We start from the raw sequence: 23,782 nt of genomic DNA on the forward strand, positions 1-23,782 counted from the left end.
TAGTACATGGGCTGACTTTCATTAGACCTAATGGTGTATATCAAGAGACGAATTGGTTATAGTTGTACAATGATTAAATAAAATAAAATTGCAGAGGACCAGCTACAGAGTAGCAACTTAGGTGCACGATATAACAAAAAAAAAATGGTGTGAAATTCTTATTTCGTCAGCACGGTTGGTTGCATCCTAATTCGCAGTCTGAAAGTCCAATCACCCACTTTAAATATTTGCTTTTCTCCAATATTGGAGAAAGTCTACTTTCCATTTTCCGTTCTCACATTGCTTCCCAGGCACTCCAGAGAGTTGATAACACTATAAAAGTCAGTTATCATAATAGTAATTTTTCGTCATATATTGTCTAATTTGTCAAAATAATGCATCCATCGACTTTCTATGCATGGCATCATATTCCAGTGGTGTATAGATATTTCATTTTTAACGCAGGTGTTTCTTCGTCGTTATTTTTTTAAATTTATTTATCTATTTATTTATTTACTTACTTATTCATTTATTTATTTATCTATTTATCTACAGTACTTAAATAGTTGATTGACAAATGTAAAACCATTCGCAACAATGAAGCCACATCGCACGTAGTAAGAATGTGGACTTCTCCGACAAACACACATTTATACAAAAATAATCACATAACCTTTAAAACTAGAATAACCTTGCTATATATATTTGTTTCTCTGCCCATTCTAGGTGATATTGGTGGATCATTAGGCCTGTGGCTCGGCGGGAGTATCTTGACCATCTTTGAATTCTTCGATCTCTTCGGTCACTCCATTTACGTCTACTCCAGAAAGGCCCGCTGAAACCCTGCATCAATTTCAGCTCCTATACATTCCTGGATACCAGTCGCGGATTAAGTATTTTGAAATAGAGGAGGCGCAAATACCAAATTTGAAAATATGGGGGCGCACGTGACAATTTTCTCAGCGTTACCTAAACTGATATGTGCGTTTCAATGGGCAATTCTTAGAAGAAATAGGAGGCCGACCGACACACTTTGCGCCCAACCACTGCACCAACGCTGGAATAAAACATGGACAATGCAATGGAATATTCGTGTAATTCTATTTTGAGAAGATAACCCAGATGTTTTTTTTATGATTCGGCAATGTTAAAACAAGAGTACCACTATTACTACTGTGGATTCTGTTTAAAAGACCGTCCAGCCAAAACAATCATTATTTTTTTTTTTCAAATTTGCAGTTAATCGCAAAGTCTAGACTTGATAACGAGGCCCTTGTCATTTTCATAATTCGCCTCAATCAAGTTTTTTTTTTAATCAATCCACATTCCCCAAAACATTTTATAAAGAGTGATCACATATCTAAAATGATCGATGAATATACCTTGATGCAAATCATGCGATAATAGTTGATGGAGTTCGCCATGATCGTTCATTCTACATCTGAGGATAGCGTCAGAGTGCCTTGAACAAAATTCATGAAACCTCCAAATTGATATAGAGGGCGTGCTTTAAGGTCTTGACACAGTGCTGAGTAACCCAATTGCAAAGATTATCATTATGGAATTCAATCTCTCCCCCATTTAAAAAATAACGGGTATTGCTCTGGCTTGAAAATTCTTATTCAGGTTTGATGCGTATCCGATATGGCGAATTCTTGAAAGAGAGCCAATGCAATATCCTCATTGATATTTTTATGTGTTTTTTCCCACGTGTTATGCAAACATTTGAAATGAAAGTTGACTTTCTATAGGTGAAGAAGTTTTCATCGGAAGTTTGTCAAACTCAGAATAAAAAAGAAAAATAGGACTGGAATAACCAAACCACATGAAAGGAAACACCAATGCATGTGTGATGATAAGATTAAATCAAATACGTAGAATGGTTACATTTTGAAAAAGTTACGGAATTAATCATCGCCATTTTTTGGTAATCGAAATATTGTTTAAATTTGATATCTGCGATTATACAGGATGTCCAACTTTGTAACCGTTAAAGTATTATTTGGGGTGAATAGATGACGATTCACCGAACAGGTGATCGGCACCTTCGGGAAATCCTTGTGAGGACAATATAACAATGCAGTTTGGGCCGTTTCGCTTGTAAAACTTACGATAAATTTTTATTTCATAAAGGAACCGGTCAACAACAAATGTAAAAATGCCTAGAAATCTACGACCTATGTAATTCAGAGAGTATCTAGTGTAGGCTTATACGATAACATGCGCAGTACTTTGGACCCCCCCTTCCTCAAAATAAAATGAAGTCATCGTCTCCTTTCAAAACTACAGTAGCTTGATATTATTCACAGTTGTGGGTGGGGGGAGAGGTACCCCCTCTTGTTCAAAATTGTGCATTATGCCTTCCCCTTTTCCATAAAATTGTGCATATGCCTTCCCCTTTTCCAGAAAATTACCCCCCTCTTTAATTTTGTAAATGAAAATCTTATGATTTATTACGTGGATGCTTTCTTGTGTTTTAGTTAGTTTGCCTGCCTGCCAAACAAAGTTACAATGAAGAGAAAATTGCCTATTTTCTGTTTCATCTTTAGATAAAATCTATTCGCCAATATCAAAATATCGACATTAAAGTGAATTATCGAAAAGTGTTTGCGCTACGCATGCGTGGCGATATCATGAGATTTTTGTCCCCCCCCCCCCGGGTACAAAATTCGAAAGGAGGGGAGGGGGCATGTCCACCCTTCCACCGGGATCGGCGCCCACGGGGTCACGTCTTTCAATGTCGTCTTGTCTTGCCGTGTGTGTGTGTGTGACAGTCTGAAGTAGTACAGTTGTGACACAAAGTAATAACGAGAATATGAGATTAAGTTGGTGAAAGATGATAATATTTAAGATTATAGAGTAACATTTTGAGAAAATGAGCACAGGTGATTGTGACGATAGATTGCTTTTGGTTCGGATAAACATGGTAAAGGACAAGGGATCTGGATTGCTTATCATAATTAGCCCTCTCGCTTCATTTTAGAATCATTATATCTGAACTTGAACCATTGATTTGCTCGTTTTGTTCTACTTCTCAGGTACAGTAATTGGAATATTTATCGATGTATTATCATGTGCAGTGTGAAATTATATGTAAATATATACTGTATGTATTTTGAGAGCAATAATGCAGCAGAAAATCATAAAAGAAATTAATAAATGTTTATACTTTACATAATTATATATATCACTGTGTCACATGCTTGTATTTCTGATGTAACATTCGAAATGGAAACACACTGTATGTCTAAAATAGTTCAAGGCCTATGAGCTTTAATTCCATTTAATTCCACAAACTTGTCAAGATAATATCTTAACTACACAATTTAATTAGACGTCTCTATAACGGTATAGATTTTAAAAACCGCTCTCTTTTTTATTTCTTCATAAAAAAAAAATCTATCTATTACATTTTGATATAAACAAGAGTACTGGATTTTGATGACAAACTGACGAATATAATCCTGGATCCACCATCACTTGTTGCTAGCTATAGTGCTCTTCTTTGAAAACAACTTACTAATCAGTAATTTTAAACTGTGTAGAGCAAAAAGTCATTATATATAAAAACACACAGTAATTATCTGTTGCACACACACATAAAATGCCTCCTCACTCACACACACAACATGTACAAGATGTAACATCGAGACATTGCCCTAACAGAATACGGTGCAGTGCACTGACATAAATTGCTATATAAGACACGATGACGGTTAGAAAATAAAGTCACCAGAAGGGTTACAAAGGCACGCTTCTCAAGACATGAAACACGGACTTTATCAAAGACGAATATTTTCTTTTCTCGACAAAATATTCCTTTCACAGTCTTCTTGGAAACACAAATTATCTCGTTTATACAAATATCAAGAAATATAAAAATACTACAAAAATATAAAAACTCCCAAGATCGTGAAGATAAGAGGCCTATAACATTTTTTAAACAATACAGCATTACGGGTGCTTTGTGATCACAGATTAAAAAACAAGGCGGTGATTTTTAAAGTGGTGTCCTTAAGATGGAATAAGTCAAAAGTGGAATGGACGCATCTCCTTTCTCTAGAGAACTAAATGACAAATGACTGATGCCAGCGAACGAAGGGGTCAAACATCTTGCAACTATGATTATGACACGAAAATAAATGCGAATTGAACATTAAGTAATTTTTCTCGTGTAAAAGATATATAACTTAATTAACTAGCGTACGATATATCTTGACATTCTACCGGATGTACTTGGACCCGGGATATCATAATATTCTTCCGGGGTCATCAGTGGATTATCTATACCCATCATCGACGCGCCAACGTCTGAACTCCCCTTTGTCAGCGTGTTGGTATCGCCTGACGAGTCCGTCATCTCTGAGCCTGCATCGCAGCTGTGTCGAGACCGGAGCGTTCCACTCTGTATGATAGGGGTGGGCAGCGGTGGAGGCGGTGGAGGAGGGGGAGCGGGTGGTGAAAAAACCGGCGGGTTATTGATGGTTGACGAGGCGGCGGACGGCGGTCGGAATGTATCAGACGATGTCGACGGGTGACTTGAATGGTGGGAATCGATAGTATTCAGGAGATCTGGGGACACAGCAGAAGCACCTACAAGGAGGGGAAAAACAAATTTCAAGTTTAATAGCCTATATTTATTTCCGATGACACAAGACAATACAACAAAACAATTATGATTATTGTTTTATACATTATATATTTAAATAAACTTTGAAAAGTTGAATGGCATCCCTATGCACTCTCCCCCATTTGAATCTCAACGAATCAGATAATGCATTACTGATAGATACTACTCGGATACAACTGTTGTTGTCCAATCCCCTGCTCATATGTCTTTGAGAATGAAAACCACTAGGCCACAGTTCAGATCGCCGACAAAATCTAACTAAAGATCAACTGCAATTCAACCAACCGCATCTCAGTTTAAGTTTTATTTTATTATGGGGGAGATAAAACGCTGGCATGTAACTTAATAAACCGGGATACAATATGATTATTTCATATCTCACCATCTACGACTGGAAGGTTCCATTCCGGAAGACCACTCCGTCCAAAGTCCTTTTGATTCTGCATGTCAGCAGTCGAAGGGTCGTGGTCATCCGGGTCAATGACCTCGTGATAATGTTCTTTGATGTCCCGTGAGTCGGCGTAAATGAATGACGTCGGACTGGCAGGTGGATAACTATTGTCCTGTAGAAATAGACAGGGAGATCGTATATTGGTGGAACAACTCATTAATATTGATAAGAAATAACACGGGTTCTTGTGGAAGAGGTTTACGGTACATCTGGTGGTAAGTCCATATGGAAATAGTCTCCTAGGTAGAGTAAAAGAGCTTAGAGGCGTAGAATTGAAAAGGAGAAGCAAGAACGTTGGAACATTAGACCGTGACGGTAGAGTATTCTTTTCTGGGATGGATGTAGCTCTTTAAAGGACGTAAATCCAAAGGTGAGGGGCTTAATTGCCTTGAGTAGTTGAAGATTCGAGAGATGGCTGGCTTGAGTCGGCGAGTTGAGTTGTAGAGCAGGTGAGAAGACTCGACGTTTCGGACAGGTTGGATATCCATCTTCAGGATAAGATAAAGAATACTTTGCCCTCAAACTTTCCTCAAACCTTCTTCTTTCTCCTGTTTCACTTCCACTTTTTTTAGTCCTTCTAGGACTCCCACATGGTGTACCGTAAAACTCTTCCGCGATTATTCATACCATACCTTGAACATGGGAGGAATTAAATTTCGCTTGAATTAATGAATAAATACCATCATGCAAACCTTCAAACAACACGTACTGATTCTGTTTCGCTTTTGTGATCTGTGAATATTATCAACCAAACCATATGTTAATATAACAAGTCTAATAAAAAGGAAATATGCTACACGAAGGCATCGGCTTCATGCCACTTATGCTGTGTCCAATATAGCGCAATTAATACGATGAGTTTGTTGGTGTGACTGCATTCTGCAACATAGAGTACTGTATCCCTATAAATTTGACAGATGTATGGCCTTTAATATTCGTATCTATTTACCTCTCGATTGTCGTACCGGAAGAACCTTCCATCTGCCCCAATGGAGCTGTAGATACTTCGAGGTCTAGGAATGCAGGTGTGCGCCATGTTGAAGTCAGTCAGCTTGATGCAGGGTTCGTCCTGAAGATCGAAGGACTGTTGACTCTTACTGCAGGTCCTCCTAACCACGTGATGGACAACAAGGATGATGGCCAGTAAAATCACGAAGCCAACCACGACGCCGATGAGGATGTATATCAGTCTCTGCTGCTGTTCGAAAGTCAGCCCGCCCTCATCGTCGTCTGATACCGGTGGGGCTTCCGATGGCTTCAGTGTGGTCGGAGCGTACGGACCGTCGTGAAAATCGATTGTCTCTGCTGTCAGGGTCTGATTGTCGAAACGCACAGTGATGCCAGTCGAGTCCATATAGCCGTAGAGATCCTCTGCGAAGGCAAAATCCGCGGTGTCCTGCAGCGTGAAGTCCACAACGACAGAGCCACATTTCACACTGTTGACTGATATCCTGGAACGGTCTAGAGACATCAAAGAGGATATTGACTCAATAAAATTGCTTTTGAAGGCGTCCTCTTTCGCCTTGACTTGATGACAGTCTCCATCTAATTTGATGGTGCATTTCACTGGGTAGTACACTCCCGGTGTGGTTTTGTTTCCATCAGTGGTTGCTTCTGTTGATGCTGATTCTGTTGGTGGGATATGCGATGCCGGATTGGCAGTACTGGCAGTAATGCTCGACGTGGATGGCATTGCAGAGGGGATGTCACTCATGGATGCGTTCAGGAGAACGTTTGACGATGATGCAATGGGTGAAGCTGATGAAGGCATCGGCATGTGATAATCTGAGGAAATCGGAGTTGATTGTATTTCCGGAGTTTCTGAAGAAATCAACTGAGTGAATAATTGCATCGTTGGTTGAGGAGACTCTACAGACACGTTGACATCAGCCGATGCTGTCATTAGAATCGTGTATGATTCCACGAAGGATGTTACATTTAAATCAAAGAAAGACGAGATGATTTCAAACGAAGGGGACATTGATTGTGTAGCTGATATCGGCACTGATCCATTGAAGTTATGTGTCGTGCTTGAGGTCATTGACACGCTGGCGGAAACACCGGTGCTACTACCCACCACTGAAGAGGTGACCCGGTCGGACTCGTACGTTGAAGGTGGAAACATGGTAATCGAGTGAGTATACGTGGATGTTCTTGTCTCTGCAGCATCCGACATAGCACCCGAAGGAGAAGGGGAGGGAATGGCGGATGGTGGAGGAGGTGTCGAGAATGGGCTTTGATTAATGCTATGGTTACCGATAGATGATGATGGAATTGGTGTTAATGGTTTTGATATTGGTGATGATGTTGATGATGATGATGTTGATGATGATGATGATGATGGCATTGGTGTTGCTGATGATGATAGTATTGGTGTTGATGGTGTTGATTGTGATGATGATGATAATGACGGTGATGATGAAAATGATGGTATTGGCGTTGATGGCGGTGAAGACGGTATCAACGTTGACGGTTGTTGTGATGATATGGTTACTCGGGTTGATGGTGACGCTGCTGATGACATTGTTGATGGTGACAACAATGATGACATCTGTGATGCTGGTGGTTGTGATGTCAATGTTATTGGTATTTGTGATACTGGCGTAGCTGTGGTGATCTCAGCATCTTGGTCTAATGTTGATAGCCAGATCTCTTCCGTCGTCATGGTGTACATGTCGCCGTCCCAAAAGTTCGTAGACATGGTAGAGGAGTTCAGATTTCCTGTAAAGGAAGAAATTACCGATCTTAATTCAAGATCTAACATTAACTTAATATATGTGATTATAAACATACAATAATAGATTGTTCGTCTTAGACAGAGGTTTTAGAAAAGTCATTCACATATCACAACAATAATATACCGATCTAGTCATGATTTGGTTTGTTTCATTTAATTCGTAGAGTTCAAAAATTTGCTTTTAGATGAGGAAGATGATTTTAAGTAAATATGTGACAAAAATAATATGTTATTAACAACTTAATTATTAGTAGACTATCAAATTACAACTGAGGAAAAGGAACGACAAAAAAATGGTGGGGCATGGTGGTCTAGTGGTTAAAATTATCGTCTTTCAATCTGAGGGACGTGGCTTCGATTCTCAGCCATGGCGTGTTTTCCTTCAGTAAGAAATTGGCCCACATTGTGCTGCACTCAACCCAGGTGAGTTAAATGGGTACTGGCAGGAAGTAATTCCTTAAAAAAAAGCTGCGAGGACTGGAATCGGTCGACTAGCTTAGCCGGGGTAATATAGAAGTGCCTCACGTGCGCTATACAAATCCTTTATTTAAAAAAAATGACACCCAACAGATTACCAATGAATCTCATTAGACTATAATATTCATGTTTCTTTACCTTCATAAAATGATGAAGTCATCACAAACAATGGATCCGTTGACGATGGTGCATTGATCGTCTTCGACGTCGCCTTCGGTGACGGATATACCGACCACGACCTACTCGTCTGCCCCCTTGTCGATGGCTGCATATCATTAATACTCGATGCCCATATCATGGTTGATATCATTGATGTAGGTGATGTAGTATTTAGCATGGTTGATAGCTGAGGCGATGCTGATGACATCGACGATGATGACATAGACGATGGCGACGATGAAGAATAAAGGAGTGATGTGGACGATGATGGAGCATGCGGATGTGCCCTTTTTATCTGACTTGAAGAAGATGCTGAAAGGTAAAACAATAACAAGATATTATGTAACACTGAGAAAATTTTAGCCCTAGAGTGTATCACGAAATAGGTATTTTAGCTCAAACTCCGCGTGTGTTATCTATCTTTGATATGAATACATCGGCTTGATTTGATTGTATGCAGGGTTGATTTTTGTCCCGCCTGCATCATGTGCATAGCACAAGCGAGACACAGGCGCCGCTTTTCCGACGACGTCGCGACGCTGGCGGTGGCTGAGGAAGTTTCAAACCAATCCAGAGGTCTGGATTAGATACTGATGACCCATAAGCGTTCCTCTATTGAAATTGTACCTCAATCACTTTCATAATTAACATTCGGCCCTCTAATCTGTATTTTTGTTCGACTCACAACTCCAGCTTACTTTCTTAAAGGTCAAGTCCACCTAAAAAAATGTTGATTTGAATCAATAGAGAAAAATCAGACAAACATAATGCTGAAAATTTCATCAAAATCGGATGTAAAATAAGAAAATGATGACATTTTAAAGTTTCGCTTATTTTACACAAAATAGTTATATGCACAATTTAGTCACATGCAAATGAGATAATCAATGATGTCCCTCACTAACTATTTCTTTTGTTTTTTTATTGTTGGAATTATACAATATTTCAATTTTTACAGATTTGACAATAAGGACCAACTTGACTGAAACATAAAATGTTAAACAATGGTAATTCCACATGTTCAGGACGAAATAAAAGTTTGTTTCACAGGACAATTTGCATTTGCATACCTACCAGGATGTGAATATCACTATTTTGTGAAATTAAGCGAAACTTAAAAATGTCAGAACTTTTTTATTTTACATCCGATTTTGATGAAATTTTCAGTGTTGTGCTTGTTGGATTTTTCTCTTTTTATTCGAATCCACTTTTTGTTGGGGTGGACTTGTCCTTTAGTTTTTACAGATTTGGGCTAAATATAAAAATTGTTATAAAAATTGTCTTAATGATTTCACGTCATCTGCTTTTTGCATCATTGTACTTTTATTGTTAATTGTATGTTTTTACTTGCCACTTTAGCTTTAAGATTCCTTCACATATTATACTTATTAATTTATTTATGCCTCTCTTATTATGATGTTATTATATAAATGAATTGTTATAATTGTTATGTTATGCTATGCTATGTACATTGTCACAGGGCCCCATGGGAGACCAACACATTGTTGAATGGGCCTCCCTGTTTTTAAACAAACAAATAAATAAATGAATAAATAAATGAATAAATAAATGAATAAATAAATAAATAAATAAATGAATAAATAAATAAATAAATAAATAAATAAATAAATAAATAAATAAATAAATAAATAAATAAATAAATAAATAAATAAATAAATAAATAAATAAATAAATAAATAAATAAATAAATAAATAAATAAATAAATAAATAAATAAATAAATAAATGAATAAACAAATAAATGAAGGGCGAGGGGGAGAGAAAGGGGAAGAGAGGGATGACAGAGAAAAAAATGCAAAGAAACACAATTGGTACTGTATTAAAAAAAAATTATCTCCGAGAGCGAAATGGTAAGTATAAAATTGGAGCCTGTTGCAGAAAGAGTTACAATCGATCGCAACTCCAAAGAATCAAACACATCTCGATTTTGAACCAATCAGAAGCCCACATTCAGGAAAATGATTATGATTATAATTTTAGTTGCGTTCAACGAACCTCTTTCCCCAAGAGGCCGTTGAACAAATATTTTATACTTGTTACCATCTTTTTAAAATAACTAATATGATATACCTGACGTCTGGTGAATGCAGACAAGGAGAGATATCAGAGAATACACGGTTGCCATGGTGATCCACATTTGAAAGTACAAGGATTGCCAAGCAACATCTAGGTCCAACGGAGACTTGATTAGACGTCAAATCTACTGGAAAGAGAAAGTACACGAAATTACTGTAAAAGTGAAAATCATGGGCTGGATATAACAAACGCCTCAGCAATTTAGACAATGGCCGGATGGATAAATAATATTGATTGAATGAGGGGGATAATGAATTGATGAATGATTGAATTCATGATTAATGTAATTGAATAAAAATGCATTTCAACCCATAAACATCGTGTCATGTCACTGAATTTTTCATCATTTCCCTAGAATTCATTTATCATCATGTGTCGTTATTTTCGGGGTAAATGTGTTTTGCTGTATGGAGGTCTGCCCCAGTAGCGTACGCGGGGGGTCGGGTTGTGCTGAATGAAAGTTGACAAGCAAAAAAAAAAAAGGTCTTCATCAAAAAGTTGATGCCGTTTCGTACCAAAAAAAATGACAAGCAAAAAAAATACTCACAAAAATTAGACAAGCAAGCAAAATAAAAATGGTTGCCAACAAAATTAAGGGGGGTGAACCCCTGTAACCCCCCCCCCCCCCCTGCGTACGCTACTTGTCTGCCCACTCAAAAAACTGATATATTCTACTGTATCCTATACTGGCACAGAGATGGATTGGGAAGGGTCGCAAGGTGTACAGTCAAACTAGGGTGTTACGACTGACACCACTCGATGTCCCTGGAGGGCCACAGACACCCTGAGGTGTTAAAATCACACCCTGGATATTAAACATAACAGCAAAAAGTGTAAAAGGGGTGTTATAATAACGCCCAAATGCCTGTATGGTTGTGTTGAACTAACACACACAAATTAACAAATAACACCGAGGTTGGAGTTCTCTACATTTATACTATTACAAATCAACACCATATTTTTTTTTTGGTGTGCGGGAGGGTGCTAATGCATAAATGGGCATGGATATGTGGAGGGGTGGGATTGAAATGAGAACATCGTGAAGATCAATATGCATATTAAAGGTCAAGTCCACCCCAGAAAAATGTTGATTTTAATAAATAGAGAAAAATCAAACAAGCATTATGCTGAAAATTTCATCAAATTCGGATGTAAAATAACAAACTTATGACATTTTAAAGTTTCGCTTATTTTCCACAAAACAGTGATATGCACAACACAGTGACATGCAAATGTCACAGTCGATGACGTCCCTCACTCACTATTTCTTTTTATTTTTTGAATTATACAATATTTCATTTTTTACAGATTTGACAATAAGGACCAACTTGATTGAACCATATAGTATTAAACAATGCTAATTCCACATGTTCAGGGAGGAATTAATCGTTGTTTCACAGGACACCAGATGGAAAATTTGAATATTTCACATTTCATATAACAAAATACAAAAGAAATATTGAGTGAGTGATGCCATCACTCTCCTCATTTGCATACCGACAAGGATGTGAATATAACTGTTTTGTGAAATTAAGCGAAACTTTAAAATGTCGTAACTTTCTTATCTTACATCCGATTTTGATGAAACTTTCAGTGTTATGCTCGTTGGTTTTTTCTCTTTTTATTCGAATTAACTTTTTGTTGGGGGTAGACTTGTCCTTTAACGATCATTGATTATTTCATTTTGAAATAAAACAGAGTCCTACTACACCGAAATCAAGAGTATGGAGCAATAAATAGGAATCTGATCCGTATCTGAGTTATCCGACATAGACTCATGATTAAAAGGAGTCTCTTAAAACAAAGGAATTCAAATGCACCGGCCAAATACAGTACAGTCGTACTCGTACGTAATTTAACGATCATCTTTACGATAACATTCCCGAGATCACGTGGGTTCAATCCTTGATCAAACTCATTATACTAATGAATTATGTCATATGCGTAATATGACCCCCTCACCCGCCTCCTTCTAGCCGTCGCCCTTGGTCGCTCACTAAGAATGTCATCCAGCTCGACCCAAACTTATGTACTTGTGTGCATGACCTTTGACATTTTGTAGATTAGAATTCATCTTGTGCATTTACTTCAGCGATGGTTGGTAGTATTATTGTGTATGACTGCATTTGGAATGTTGAACTTGCTGTGTGTTTTGTGTGTGTTATGGAAATGTAAAAATGAAAAGGGGGAAATATAATTATAGTGAACAGACGACAGTCAATATTATTGGTGGTACAAAATTTGAAAATAGCGCGAAGAAACGTTGTGCGTCATACTCTCTGAAGAGTGCACAACGAAAAGCTTATTAAGTATGGCTCTTCTTCGCGCTATAGTATATGCAAAAACAAAAAACAAACAAACACAAATCGGCAAAGAGGCTGAAATGGATTTTAAAATGTCCTTCAATTTGTTTACCGAACGGTAGAATCAGAAACAAGAGATGAGGCGTCATCAAGCGAATAATTTGAACAAAAATAATTGGCATTAAAAAAATGAAATAAAAACATCTAGAATATAGGGCGGATACAAGATTTCATAAATGCAGGGGCGCAGAAAGTTTGTCAATATCATCGGAATATTTGACAAGCAAAGCAAAGCAAAAGGACCCCACTCACCCCCCCCCCCCGAATTAAAAAAATATATATATATATAATCTTCTTATGTATCATCTCTGATAAGCTGATGCCGGCTTGTCGTCGTGAACCCAACCAGCAAATCATTCAACAAGAATATCTTGGATACATATCCCCGGATAAAAATAGTTTTGTTAGTTTCTTTTTAAGTATTATATCTCATGTTTTGTAATTATGTTATACCATTGCACTCGACAGAGTTGATAAAATATCTACGAATATCTAAATAACGTCATGCTTAATTATATAATACGAACCTTTCCAGTCTCATCCAAAAATATTATTTGAATAGCAGACGCAAGAAAAAATATGATTTACCTGAAAACAATAAGTGAAGGTAGTGCAAAGTAACAATACAAAAATGACATATATATTCCAGTCTCCAGAGTTACAGCTGTTCCCCGCGCCTTGAACTTTCGCTATAAATCGAGAACCAGGAGGACCCACAAAGCACCGATAAGCAGTGACAATCACATCACGTGAAAATGTTTATCAACATCTTCCAGATTACCACTATGAAAGAATGACAAAACAATTTCGACAGCGATTGATTACGACAAATAAACATGAATAAGCAGACAGAATTAAGACGATGTTAAGTAAAAGTATATTTCGAATGTGAGCTGTCCTGGTGGTAGTGTGCGTGTACTATCCGTGGCAGATTTTCACCAAAATAATGATGAATGGAATGACAACCGGTTCAGTGGCAGTGATCCGGGCTTAGAAGATGGAGGAGGACTCGGGAATGAGAGGTTTGAAAGTGGGCCTCCCTATTTAATAAGTATTTTGATGGAAAAGGTGCCCCTTGATGGATATACATCACAGAAGTTGAGTTAGAATCATTTGTGATTTACATGCAAAGATCACTAGCTGCACAATGAAGCGTTTACATGATCATTTAGAAAAAAAATGTACGGTATAAATAATTGTTTGCCATGTTGCCATGCTAAGATTTTACCTGAGTAATCGTCCATCGGAATCTAATTAATTTTCGTCAAAGTAGCCAGGACTAACTAAATCGTACCCATTTATAATATGAATGTGAATCTAATGCAATCGCTCTCATAAGATATACTCGTTGACAACATGTCTAGAGTAAAATACGTTTTGTGAACAGTTCATCTCTATGTCGAATTGTCTGGAACACAACGGCTCTGGAAACTGGAAATAATATTACGACCAATAAACCCCAACAGAAGATCATCAGAGAAAGACATCCGTAAGAAAAAAAACCCCGAAAGACCATTAGGCGATAAGAGCAGCTCAGGAAAACATTAAAAAAACAGGACCATACCACAAGGGCGTTACCCCTCTTTTCAAACTCCTATTGCCCCTCGTCTCTGACTCCGCCCGAAAAGGGTGCACAAACTGCACCCCCACAAAAGTGGCAAGAGGTCACGAATTCCACGCTGATGACTTTTCATCGGTCAAAAGTAGACGGTGGAATGCGACGTCCTACCAATCGAAAAATGGTTGCCATGGTGAATATTATCACCATCAAGCGGCGGCTCCACATCGTGAAAAGGTCAAACATTTGTTAAAGGATGGTTGGATTTCTCAAAAGAGGTCCGCAAGATATACCTGCACTCTCAGAAACTCATTATTAAAACATTAAATATTTTCTTTATTTTTATCATCAAAATCCTGCGTGGAAGCGACGTGGTGTAGTGGTTGCAACTCTCATCTTCCATTGGGACAGAGGGTCGTGGGTTCGCACTCCACACCATGCGGGCTTCAATTCATTCGACAGGTAATTCGACCAAACTGTGCTGCACCCAACCCAGGTGAAATAAATGGGTACCCCGCAGAATTCATGTCTCGAATGCTTTATATAGCCTATGATCATGACAACAGTAGCTCACCCAGATAGATTACACATTGTAACATACATCCTCTTCCTTAAGACGTCAATATGTGGATCTGTATCTGATTTATATTATTTTGAAGGGAAATTGAATAAAAGAAATGAATTTAATTTTAAGAAGGGGATTATATATATCAGTGAACGATATCATTAGAATCGTTATCAGTAGCGTAATGAGCCAACAATTTCGAGGGGGCGGGATATTGCGTATCTGGCAATATTTATATTTAAAAAGTTGCGAGCGAGCGAAGTAAGAAAGAAAAAATTGCGACATTTTTATACTAAAATCAAATTTTGTGATAGATTTTGACGTAAAATTCAAATAATAATATCATATTTCTCCCTTCCTTCTTTCCTTTTTTTTCTTGGTCGTGTTTTTTTAGGGGGGCATCTGTATGCCCCTGATCATCATTACTAATAACATGCAACGCTTAATTTTTTTAAAGGGATACATCAATGACCAGTGCAGTAATGGGTGGAAGGGAATTCATTCTATTGTCTAAAAGGCTTAAGCTTTACGACGTAATTCTCGTGGTTAATTGGAACCATATACGAGTCCAATTAGTGGCTTAATTTAATTGGATGCACGGGAGCGTGGATACTCACACGGTGAGCTGAGTAAGTATGAAAAATTAACATGATGCATTGATAAACAAAATACTGCGGAATGCAACGACTTTATTACAAGACGCAATCATCATTGGGAATGTCAGTTTATCAATATCTGTAGAAAGTTGAGGTATTGACAATGATTCAGTTTTATATCTATTAGATTAATTTAAACGCGCAAAATGGAAATAGGCCGCGCTGTATAAAATGCAAGAGGTTATTATGTCTGGATAGCCATCATAACAATGGAGGAGGCGTAGAAAAGAGAATGATTAGTTAAAAAAGGAATTATAAATTATAATAGATAGTTAAGAAGGAATTACATTGAAGTGATTATAGCGCTTTTGGTAATCATATTCTACACACAATACGGAAAGGTCATTCGAGAATCTATATCCTACCGGGAATTAATTATAAGTGTAGTCATTATTGCCATTACATTGTATTCAGTGCGATTACTCAAAATATTATACGGTATTGGTAAATTAAAGGATGCATCAATATTCGTTTATGAAATCGACAATTTCTATTTAAAAAAAAGAGTTCTAGATAATCGAAAGAGAACAAAGATGCAGTATATTTACACTTAGCAGCGACGTATCCAAGATTCCACAATGGGGGCACAGAAAAAAAATATTCCATTTCGTTTGGTAAAATCTTATTAAAAGATTGAGGTCAAACGGGTCTTTACTAAACAAATCTACATGTAATCCGATCCTCACTCCCAACAAGGGGGCAAAGTGTGGGGGCAATATTTTTCAGGGGGAGTAATTGGGACCAGCTTTTGGTCAGGATGGGGCGCTAGCTACCCCCCCCCCCCCCCCGTGTTGCTTGCAGCTACCTGGTCGGACACACAGTTTGGCGTCCAGTCTATTTGCTTCAAATCTCTCCTTTTTTTAGAAATAGGTTAAATTTCCTCTATAGATCCCAGCAAGAATCAGCGAGGGGTGCAAACTTGGGGTGCAAACTGTGGGTGTGGTCAATGCAGTATAGAGACAGTGTGAGGTACATTGTAAACGTGATTATAACCATTTTTCTATCACGCATCTGTTTTTATTTTTAAACAAGTTGTTACCACGGGCGCATAGGCTGGGGATTGGGGGCACTGGACCCCAAAACGTTTCACGACCAAGAAAAAAAAGATAAACCAGAGGTGACAGCAAATGAAAGGGGAAAGAGTTAAAATTACATCAATTTTAGAATGTATAGCAAAACTAGACTTTCAATGATAAAATGATATCAAAAGATCAATATTTTAATATCTCTTCCACTCCACACGTAGTATGGGGCCAGAGGTACAATATATAGGTGTGGTCAATTCTGAATGAGGCACCGAAGGGTGAATATGTATGTTACCATCACAAAAGGAATTCCTTCCACCAAACAGGTGTACGGTATGTGCAGGGTATAGTGTTACAGTCACATCAACAAAACCGACTCCAAACCGACTGATGGTATGTCATTGGTATTAATAGCTTTGTTCGTTCTAGAGTCGGTTTCGTTGGTGTGACTGTAACCGAAACCGACTCCAAACCGACCGACGGTATGTCATTGGAAATAACGTAATAGCTTTGTTTATTTATTCATTCATTTATTTATTAACATATTTATTTATTCATTTTTTTTTTCATTTCATTTTTATTTTTTATCTATCTATTTATTTATATATTTAGTTATTTATTCATTCATTCATTAATTAATTTTTTTATTTCATTTTCAATTCTTTATCTATCTATTTATTTATTTTTTATTTATTCATTTTGCTTATTGACTTTCGTTCTGACCCCGTTGATTAAAAAAGGCAGGATTAAAAAATGTCCATTAAACAAACTGGTGATCAATCATGTTAACAAAATGTCACGATTAAGAACCACCATGTTAGAGACTCAAGTTTGATTTTTGCATCAGTCTAAGTTAAGTAGTTCCACAAAGGTCATAAAAAACACCCTTACAATGGACTTAGTCAATATTATGCGCCATGATGAGGTTTCTAAAGAAGCATAAAGATATTCACGATGTTGTGATAAAAACGCTACTGGCTACATGCATTTACGGCAGCTTTAAAGTACCAGTCGAGCAATAATTATGGGTAAAATGTTGTTATGTCGAAATGGTGAGACACGTTTAGTAGACTTATAAACAGTTAAATCTTGTCATTAGCAAGATAACTTTTTAAAAGTCAGCACTTGGTAAAACGTTTCTCGGTATAAAATACATAATAATACTATAATCGGCATTGACGGCACATATAGCCCTTTGAGATAAAACATCTCCCTACCTCAATGACGGATCCAGGGGGGGGGGTCACATCCGGCCCGTGCCCTTTTTTGAGAGTCCTAGTCAATATATTTAATGTAAATATGTCGTTCATAAACAAGTGTGCCCCCGCGCCTTTGACAGTCACAGCTAATATTTCTAATGGGAATATGTCGTTCAGCCACAAGTCAAGACCCTTTTTTTCCTTTTGCTTGTCAAATTTTCCTAGGGAAAATGTGCCCCCCCCCCCTATTGGAAAAACCTGGGGAGCTTTTCATCAACATTTTCGTCCGACAAGTTGTGCGGTCTGACAACTTTTCTTGATTATGATTGGCTGAGAGGCACTGTTACCATAGTAACTGTCGGATAAAACGTCTGACAAGTCCTTTCACGAAACGCTCCCCTGGATCCACCCCTGCCCTATCCCCTATCGCGTCAAGTACATGTTAATTCTCTATCAATATTCAAAGTTGTTAATAGGTTGGATTTAGTCGTGGTAACATTATATTGTTAATCATGTTAACAGTTTAATCTTTGCACAATTTATACATAAGTCATTTGTTCACTTCTGCTAAGGGTGTTTAAATTTGTAGTCGTTAATAGATAATACACCAATGTTGGCCACGGTATAATGTTTTTTGCATGGGGGTTTTTTAATATTCTTCTTAACAATATCTCCGGACTCCGGTATCTTTTCAAAGTAGAACAAAGAGCTGCATTAAGCCCCGCATTAAGCACCTTGGTTCATGCATAAGCAAAAGAAATGGCATTTCAAAGTGAAATCTCAAAACGTTGGTCGGGGCTGGTCTGAAATACGAATACATAAATCATGTAAATGGTTGTCTGTCAAGAAGCACCTAATTATGGTGAAAAATATTCAGTGCTTTACTTTTTGTACTCTATTAAAAAAGATAATATTTTCAGTCTGTGTATGAGACCATTTAATTCTAAATATCATGGATACATTTCTCATGAAGATGCCCCCCCCCCAAAAAAAAAAATCTGATGGTGAAAAACAAACAACTGCCAACTGAAGTAATTTTATACACATCACAGCGCATAATGCGTTGCTTTAATAAATCGCTCCAATTGTGACGACTGTATTATGAAACCCTCTTAGATGATGTTCCCATGGCAACTGCATCCATCCAGCATCCTTGGTGGAACGTCTTATATCTTTACAATAAGACTAATAATAGATGCAGTGTTACTCAAGTCGCATTGCGTGAGAGCGTGCGCCATATTATATAGATTGTTATTACTTGTGTAAATACATTTTGCTCTTGGTCTGTGTGTAGAATATTGGAATAACACAATGCTGTACAAAATGAGAACTTTCAAAAACCAATACTTAGTTTGAATAATATAAAAAGAAAAAATTATCTGACAGCATCAATGATAAATAAATATAGAATTAGAAACGATGCATAGTGAAGTAAAATTGAATAAACAATCAAAATGAATATACACAATGGTGATTGGTTCGTTTAATCAAACATACCTTAGGGCTATTAATGAAATAATCACTAACTCAACACCAAACCTTTTATCGTAAAGTGTTGGCGAAATGATATAGACTCACTATAAATATTTTTAAAAAGCACAGACGTTAAACAAAAAGTAAGATCAAAAGTCTCCACCCCGCGGGTCTCCACATACATGGAAAAGAGAAAGAAATGATTTGCTGTCAATAAAACGGCATTTTTTTTAAAATATGCTTTGCACTTACCCAAATTTATTATCAATTTGTTTATTCCGAAAGCTTGAGCAGTAGAGGTGATGACTGGCTAAAGGCTGTTACAGAGAAGAACTGACGATATTTTCCACCAACACGATGACAAGCCCTTGAACTGCTTTAATTTAATTATAATCATCGTTTAAGCCGAGAGAGTTACTCGTTCCCATATACAGCAGCTTCAATTATCCAATCGATATTTTGTAACATATAGTTTAGTCCTATTAAACGCACGCGTTAAACTGCGTGTGGATAGTGTAACGCTACATCGCCACTTTGACCGGAGAACATCGGAGGAAAATAATTCTTTGCGCATTTGCATCTAGCTAGATGGTTGCTGAAACTTGCTTTTGGGCTTTTTCTGCAAGGCAGGCGTGTACAATGTAGATGTTTTTGTTAGCAAAACCGGCATCCCGGTAGTGCGCGCGTTTTTCTCCTTCAGGAATTACGTAATGATAACATGACACTGACCGGGGGGGGGGGGGGAGGTAGTAACTAGCAATTTAAAAGAAAGGGAAGAGAAGGAAAAACTGGTATTAGAAAAAGAAAGAAGATTGATGATTATTAACAAAAGAGTGCGGGATCGCGCGATACTTGTTCCAATTAAGAAAAAAACAATGAAATTTTCTTGAGTTAGGTCCGCCCCCATAAACCCTGTCAACGACCCGAGTAGCGTCGGAATCTTCATACACAGCAAAAACTGTGGTGTTAACCAGTGAACATAGAGGACCACACCAGTTATTTTACACCGTTAAATTTACATTGTGAGTTTAACACCTATAGGTGTTATTACAACACCTTTGGTTGTCACATTTACACTCTTTGGTGCCATGTTCAATCTCTAGGGTGTAATTTTAACACCTCAGGGTGTGGTCCTCTATAGTAACACCAACTGCATGGTGTCAGTTTTACCACCACAGTTTTTACAGTGTACCCTATACGGAGTGTCCATACTTACACTTAAAATAATCTTAGATCTCACATCAAAACCGGATTAGTTTTACATAGGCGGATCCAGGGGGCGAGGGGCCCGCCCCCCCCCCCCTATTGGCGGAGCAAAAGAAAAAAATAAAAAGAATCTTTTGTATGTCACTATATAAGATATGTCAATACATAAAAATTTCGCTCGCGCTTCGCGCTCGCATTGCCTGTTAGGTGATTTACATATCGTGTTCAATATGGAGCTTAAATATCAAGTTGGAAGTTAGTATACAAAATATATTTCACCGCGGAAATCGAACTTTCATTATTTTGTTTGATTTACAAATTGGTTTTTTAAAAGTGATTTGTAAAAATGTCAGTGTTACGGTCTGAATATTAATATTTTCTGCTCGTGCTGCGCGCTTGCAAATTTTTATTTATCAGGTACCTATATTATTTTCGTGTATTTCATAAAGTTTTCAAAATATCCCTTTTCAGGTCTGATTGTCAGAACGTATCAGCTAGCGCTGCACGCTCGCATTTTGATTGTCGAGTAATGTATGTCTCAATATTGATTATACAACAAACTTCTTAAAATTTACATTTCATGTCAGTCTATCAAACGTTTCGGCTCGCGATTAGCGCTTGCATTAATTGTTAGAAATATATTAACTCATGCATCTTATTCATAATTACCAAAGTTCTTGAAATGTCCAGTTTTCAGGCCATAATATCATCAGATTTTGTGCCCTTATTAGGCATATTAGTTTAATGAATAATATAATAATTTAATAATTAAATTGTCCCTTTTGTTTCATCTCACGCTTAGCAAGAGGAATAAGAAGATCATCATTTTCATATGATGACATGTCCTAAGGATGTCTCGGTCCTTTGTCAAAATTTAAAGGTCAAGTCCACCCCAGAAAAATGTTGCTTTGAATAAATAGAGAAAAATCAAACTAGCATAACAATGACAATTTCATCAAAATCAGATGTAAAATAAGAAACTTATGACATTTTTAAGTTTCGCTTATTTTTCACGCATTATTAGTGTAAGGAAGATCCCCAATTACTCATCGTTTACATGATTAATTACAAAACATGAATAGAGTATCTCGTTTTTAGGTCTTAATCTCGAAATTTTCCGCTCGCGCTCGCATCAATATAGTTATATACCCGTATCCTGTTTAAGTTACAAAAAGTGCTAAGAATTTCCACTCTTTGGGTAGAAATGTCACAAAATTTCTGCTCGCGCTTTGCACTCGCATTATTTGATTGTTAATATATGTAACTTCCTCATGGCTAACTGCAAGTAGTCCTTAACAGGTACCTTTTCGATCAGTTCAAAACGCATATCGAAAATTTTCTTCTCGCGCTTTGCGCTCGCATTATTAATGTAAGGAAGATCCCCAATTACTCATCCTTTTCATGATTTACAAAACATGAATAAAGTATCTCGTTTTTAGGTCTTGATCTCGAAAGTTTCCGCTCGCGCTTCGCATCAATTGTTTAGTTATATACCCGTATCGTGTTTAAGTTACAAAAAGTGCTGAGAATTTCCATTCTTTGGGTAGAAATGTCAAAAAAATTCAGCTCGCGCTTCGCGCTCGCATTATTTGATTGTTAAAATATGTAACTTCTTCATATGTTCATGGCTAACTGCAAGCAGTCCTTAAGAGGTACTTTTTCAATCAGTTCAAAACGTGTAATAAAAATTTCTGCTCGCGCTTCGCGTTAGTAGTTGCATACACATCTTTTTCATGATAACATTGTCCAGAATGTTCAAAATTTAGGAAAAAACACATAAAATTTCAAGAAAGATTTGCTCGCGCTTCGCGCTCGCATTAAGGAATATGATATCATATATTTATGTTGATTTATAAGAATAAAGTGACTATTAGGACTACATCTTCAAAGAAACTAACAAAAATCATCTTCAAGCGGCCGATCGGGGAAAATATATGGTTGAAAAAAGTTCCGGGCCCCCTATTTGCGAAGGCTGGATCCGCCCCTGCTTTTAAAGTGGTGTCATTTAAAAAGACTACAAAATATCTTCCCTTCCAGTGACCCCAGTGAAATATTTAAAGAAACCACAAAATGAAATTAATATTTCTTTTATTACATTGATTTATTTTCACACAAATCTTGATTTGTTTATTATCACGTGGTCTTTGAGAGGAGAATTCTATTTATAGGGACACGCTGTATTGAATATCAGGACATGTTCAGGTCCAATTTCATAGACTTGTTTCAATAACAAATGTACAAATCTTTATAAGAAGTTTACTGTTCGCAAATCGAATTGAAAGATTTCAGTAGCTTTTAATCTGTAATGCAAATTTTGTCATTATGAAACGGGACCCAGTTCTAGCAAGATGTATGTTTCCGCAAAATATAATCGAAAATATATTTCCCCGAGTTTCTCAGGTGTTCGATCATTCCAGACGAATAAATGCTTTTCTCTGAAGAATCTGTCTGCCGTCCTCTCACGGTTTAAAGGGAGGATTTTTTTTTTAATTTCTCTCCCCCACCCAAAAAACCCCATATATTATAGTACAATGAACAAAACATTTTATTTTTCATATAAAAAGAAATACATCATTGATAATTGTTTAAACATAACGAACATGCAACATAATCTAACTGAAGGTCTGAGAGATGTTTAATCTGTCTTCAAAACACCCCCTCCCCGTCATCTAAAGCACCAGCACAAACAAAACACAATCGGACACACATACACACCGCACACCATACGAGGTGATACGATTCACCCCTTCAATTGCCAATAGAGTCCCCCCCCCCTAGAATACAGTATTGGTTTGTAACTCCAAACCATTTGGTAGGGAGTTTTAACGGCCCCTACCCCCCCCCCTCTCTCTCTCTCTCTCTCTCTATCTGACCAGAGTAAAGTAGACACAAACAAAAACAAGATAAAAACTAATAATATCAGGGTACTATGTACAGATTTAATATATACTCTCTTAAATGTCAAAATACCATTTATTATTTCAACAAGTTATCAAACATTTTATCAAAAACTACATCACATTAAAAAAAATTACCATAATCACCACAAACTCAATTTTATTTTCCATGATAATCACACTGTAAGGCTCTTCCCATAAAGTTTTTGGCCCAAATTCACAAAGGTCGACTAAAGTTATACCGGGGTATAAAACGCGTCATTTGACGTCATTTTAATCCATGGACTAAAGTTAGCACCGGGGTATAACTC

At 37.2% G+C, this 23,782-nt stretch overlaps 2 protein-coding genes across 6 annotated transcripts in view; one reads left to right on the plus strand and one right to left on the minus strand.

Moving 5' to 3' along the window:
- Positions 1 to 3,164, plus strand: part of LOC129261556 (acid-sensing ion channel 2-like) — a 19,871-nt gene extending 16,707 nt beyond the window's left edge. For both annotated transcript variants that reach the window (XM_054899615.2, XM_064099069.1), the window contains exon 11: positions 706 to 3,164. In XM_054899615.2, coding sequence (XP_054755590.2) covers positions 706 to 818 — 113 coding nt within the window. In that variant the 3' untranslated portion in view covers positions 819 to 3,164. The remainder of the gene's footprint in view (positions 1 to 705) is intronic.
- Positions 2,801 to 20,000, minus strand: LOC129261555 (uncharacterized). 4 transcript variants are annotated; one of them, XM_064099066.1, is made up of 6 exons: positions 19,621 to 20,000; positions 10,524 to 10,656; positions 8,413 to 8,745; positions 6,010 to 7,781; positions 4,992 to 5,172; positions 2,801 to 4,572 (listed from the first exon to the last, which is right to left on the minus strand). In XM_064099066.1, exons 2-6 carry the CDS (start codon positions 10,588 to 10,590, stop codon positions 4,178 to 4,180), a joined length of 2,748 nt encoding a protein of 915 aa, XP_063955136.1. In that variant the 5' UTR covers positions 10,591 to 10,656; positions 19,621 to 20,000; the 3' UTR covers positions 2,801 to 4,177. The 4 variants fall into 4 exon arrangements, with proteins under 4 accessions (XP_063955136.1, XP_054755589.2, XP_063955137.1 ...); XM_054899614.2 differs by having other exon boundaries at positions 10,524 to 10,653; positions 19,621 to 19,950; XM_064099067.1 differs by lacking the exon at positions 19,621 to 20,000 and adding an exon at positions 13,481 to 13,843.
- Between the last annotated feature and the right edge of the window lie 3,782 nt (positions 20,001 to 23,782).

This window comes from Lytechinus pictus, chromosome 5 (genome assembly GCF_037042905.1).
Source record: "Lytechinus pictus isolate F3 Inbred chromosome 5, Lp3.0, whole genome shotgun sequence".
Taxonomy (NCBI): Eukaryota; Metazoa; Echinodermata; class Echinoidea; order Temnopleuroida; family Toxopneustidae; genus Lytechinus; species Lytechinus pictus.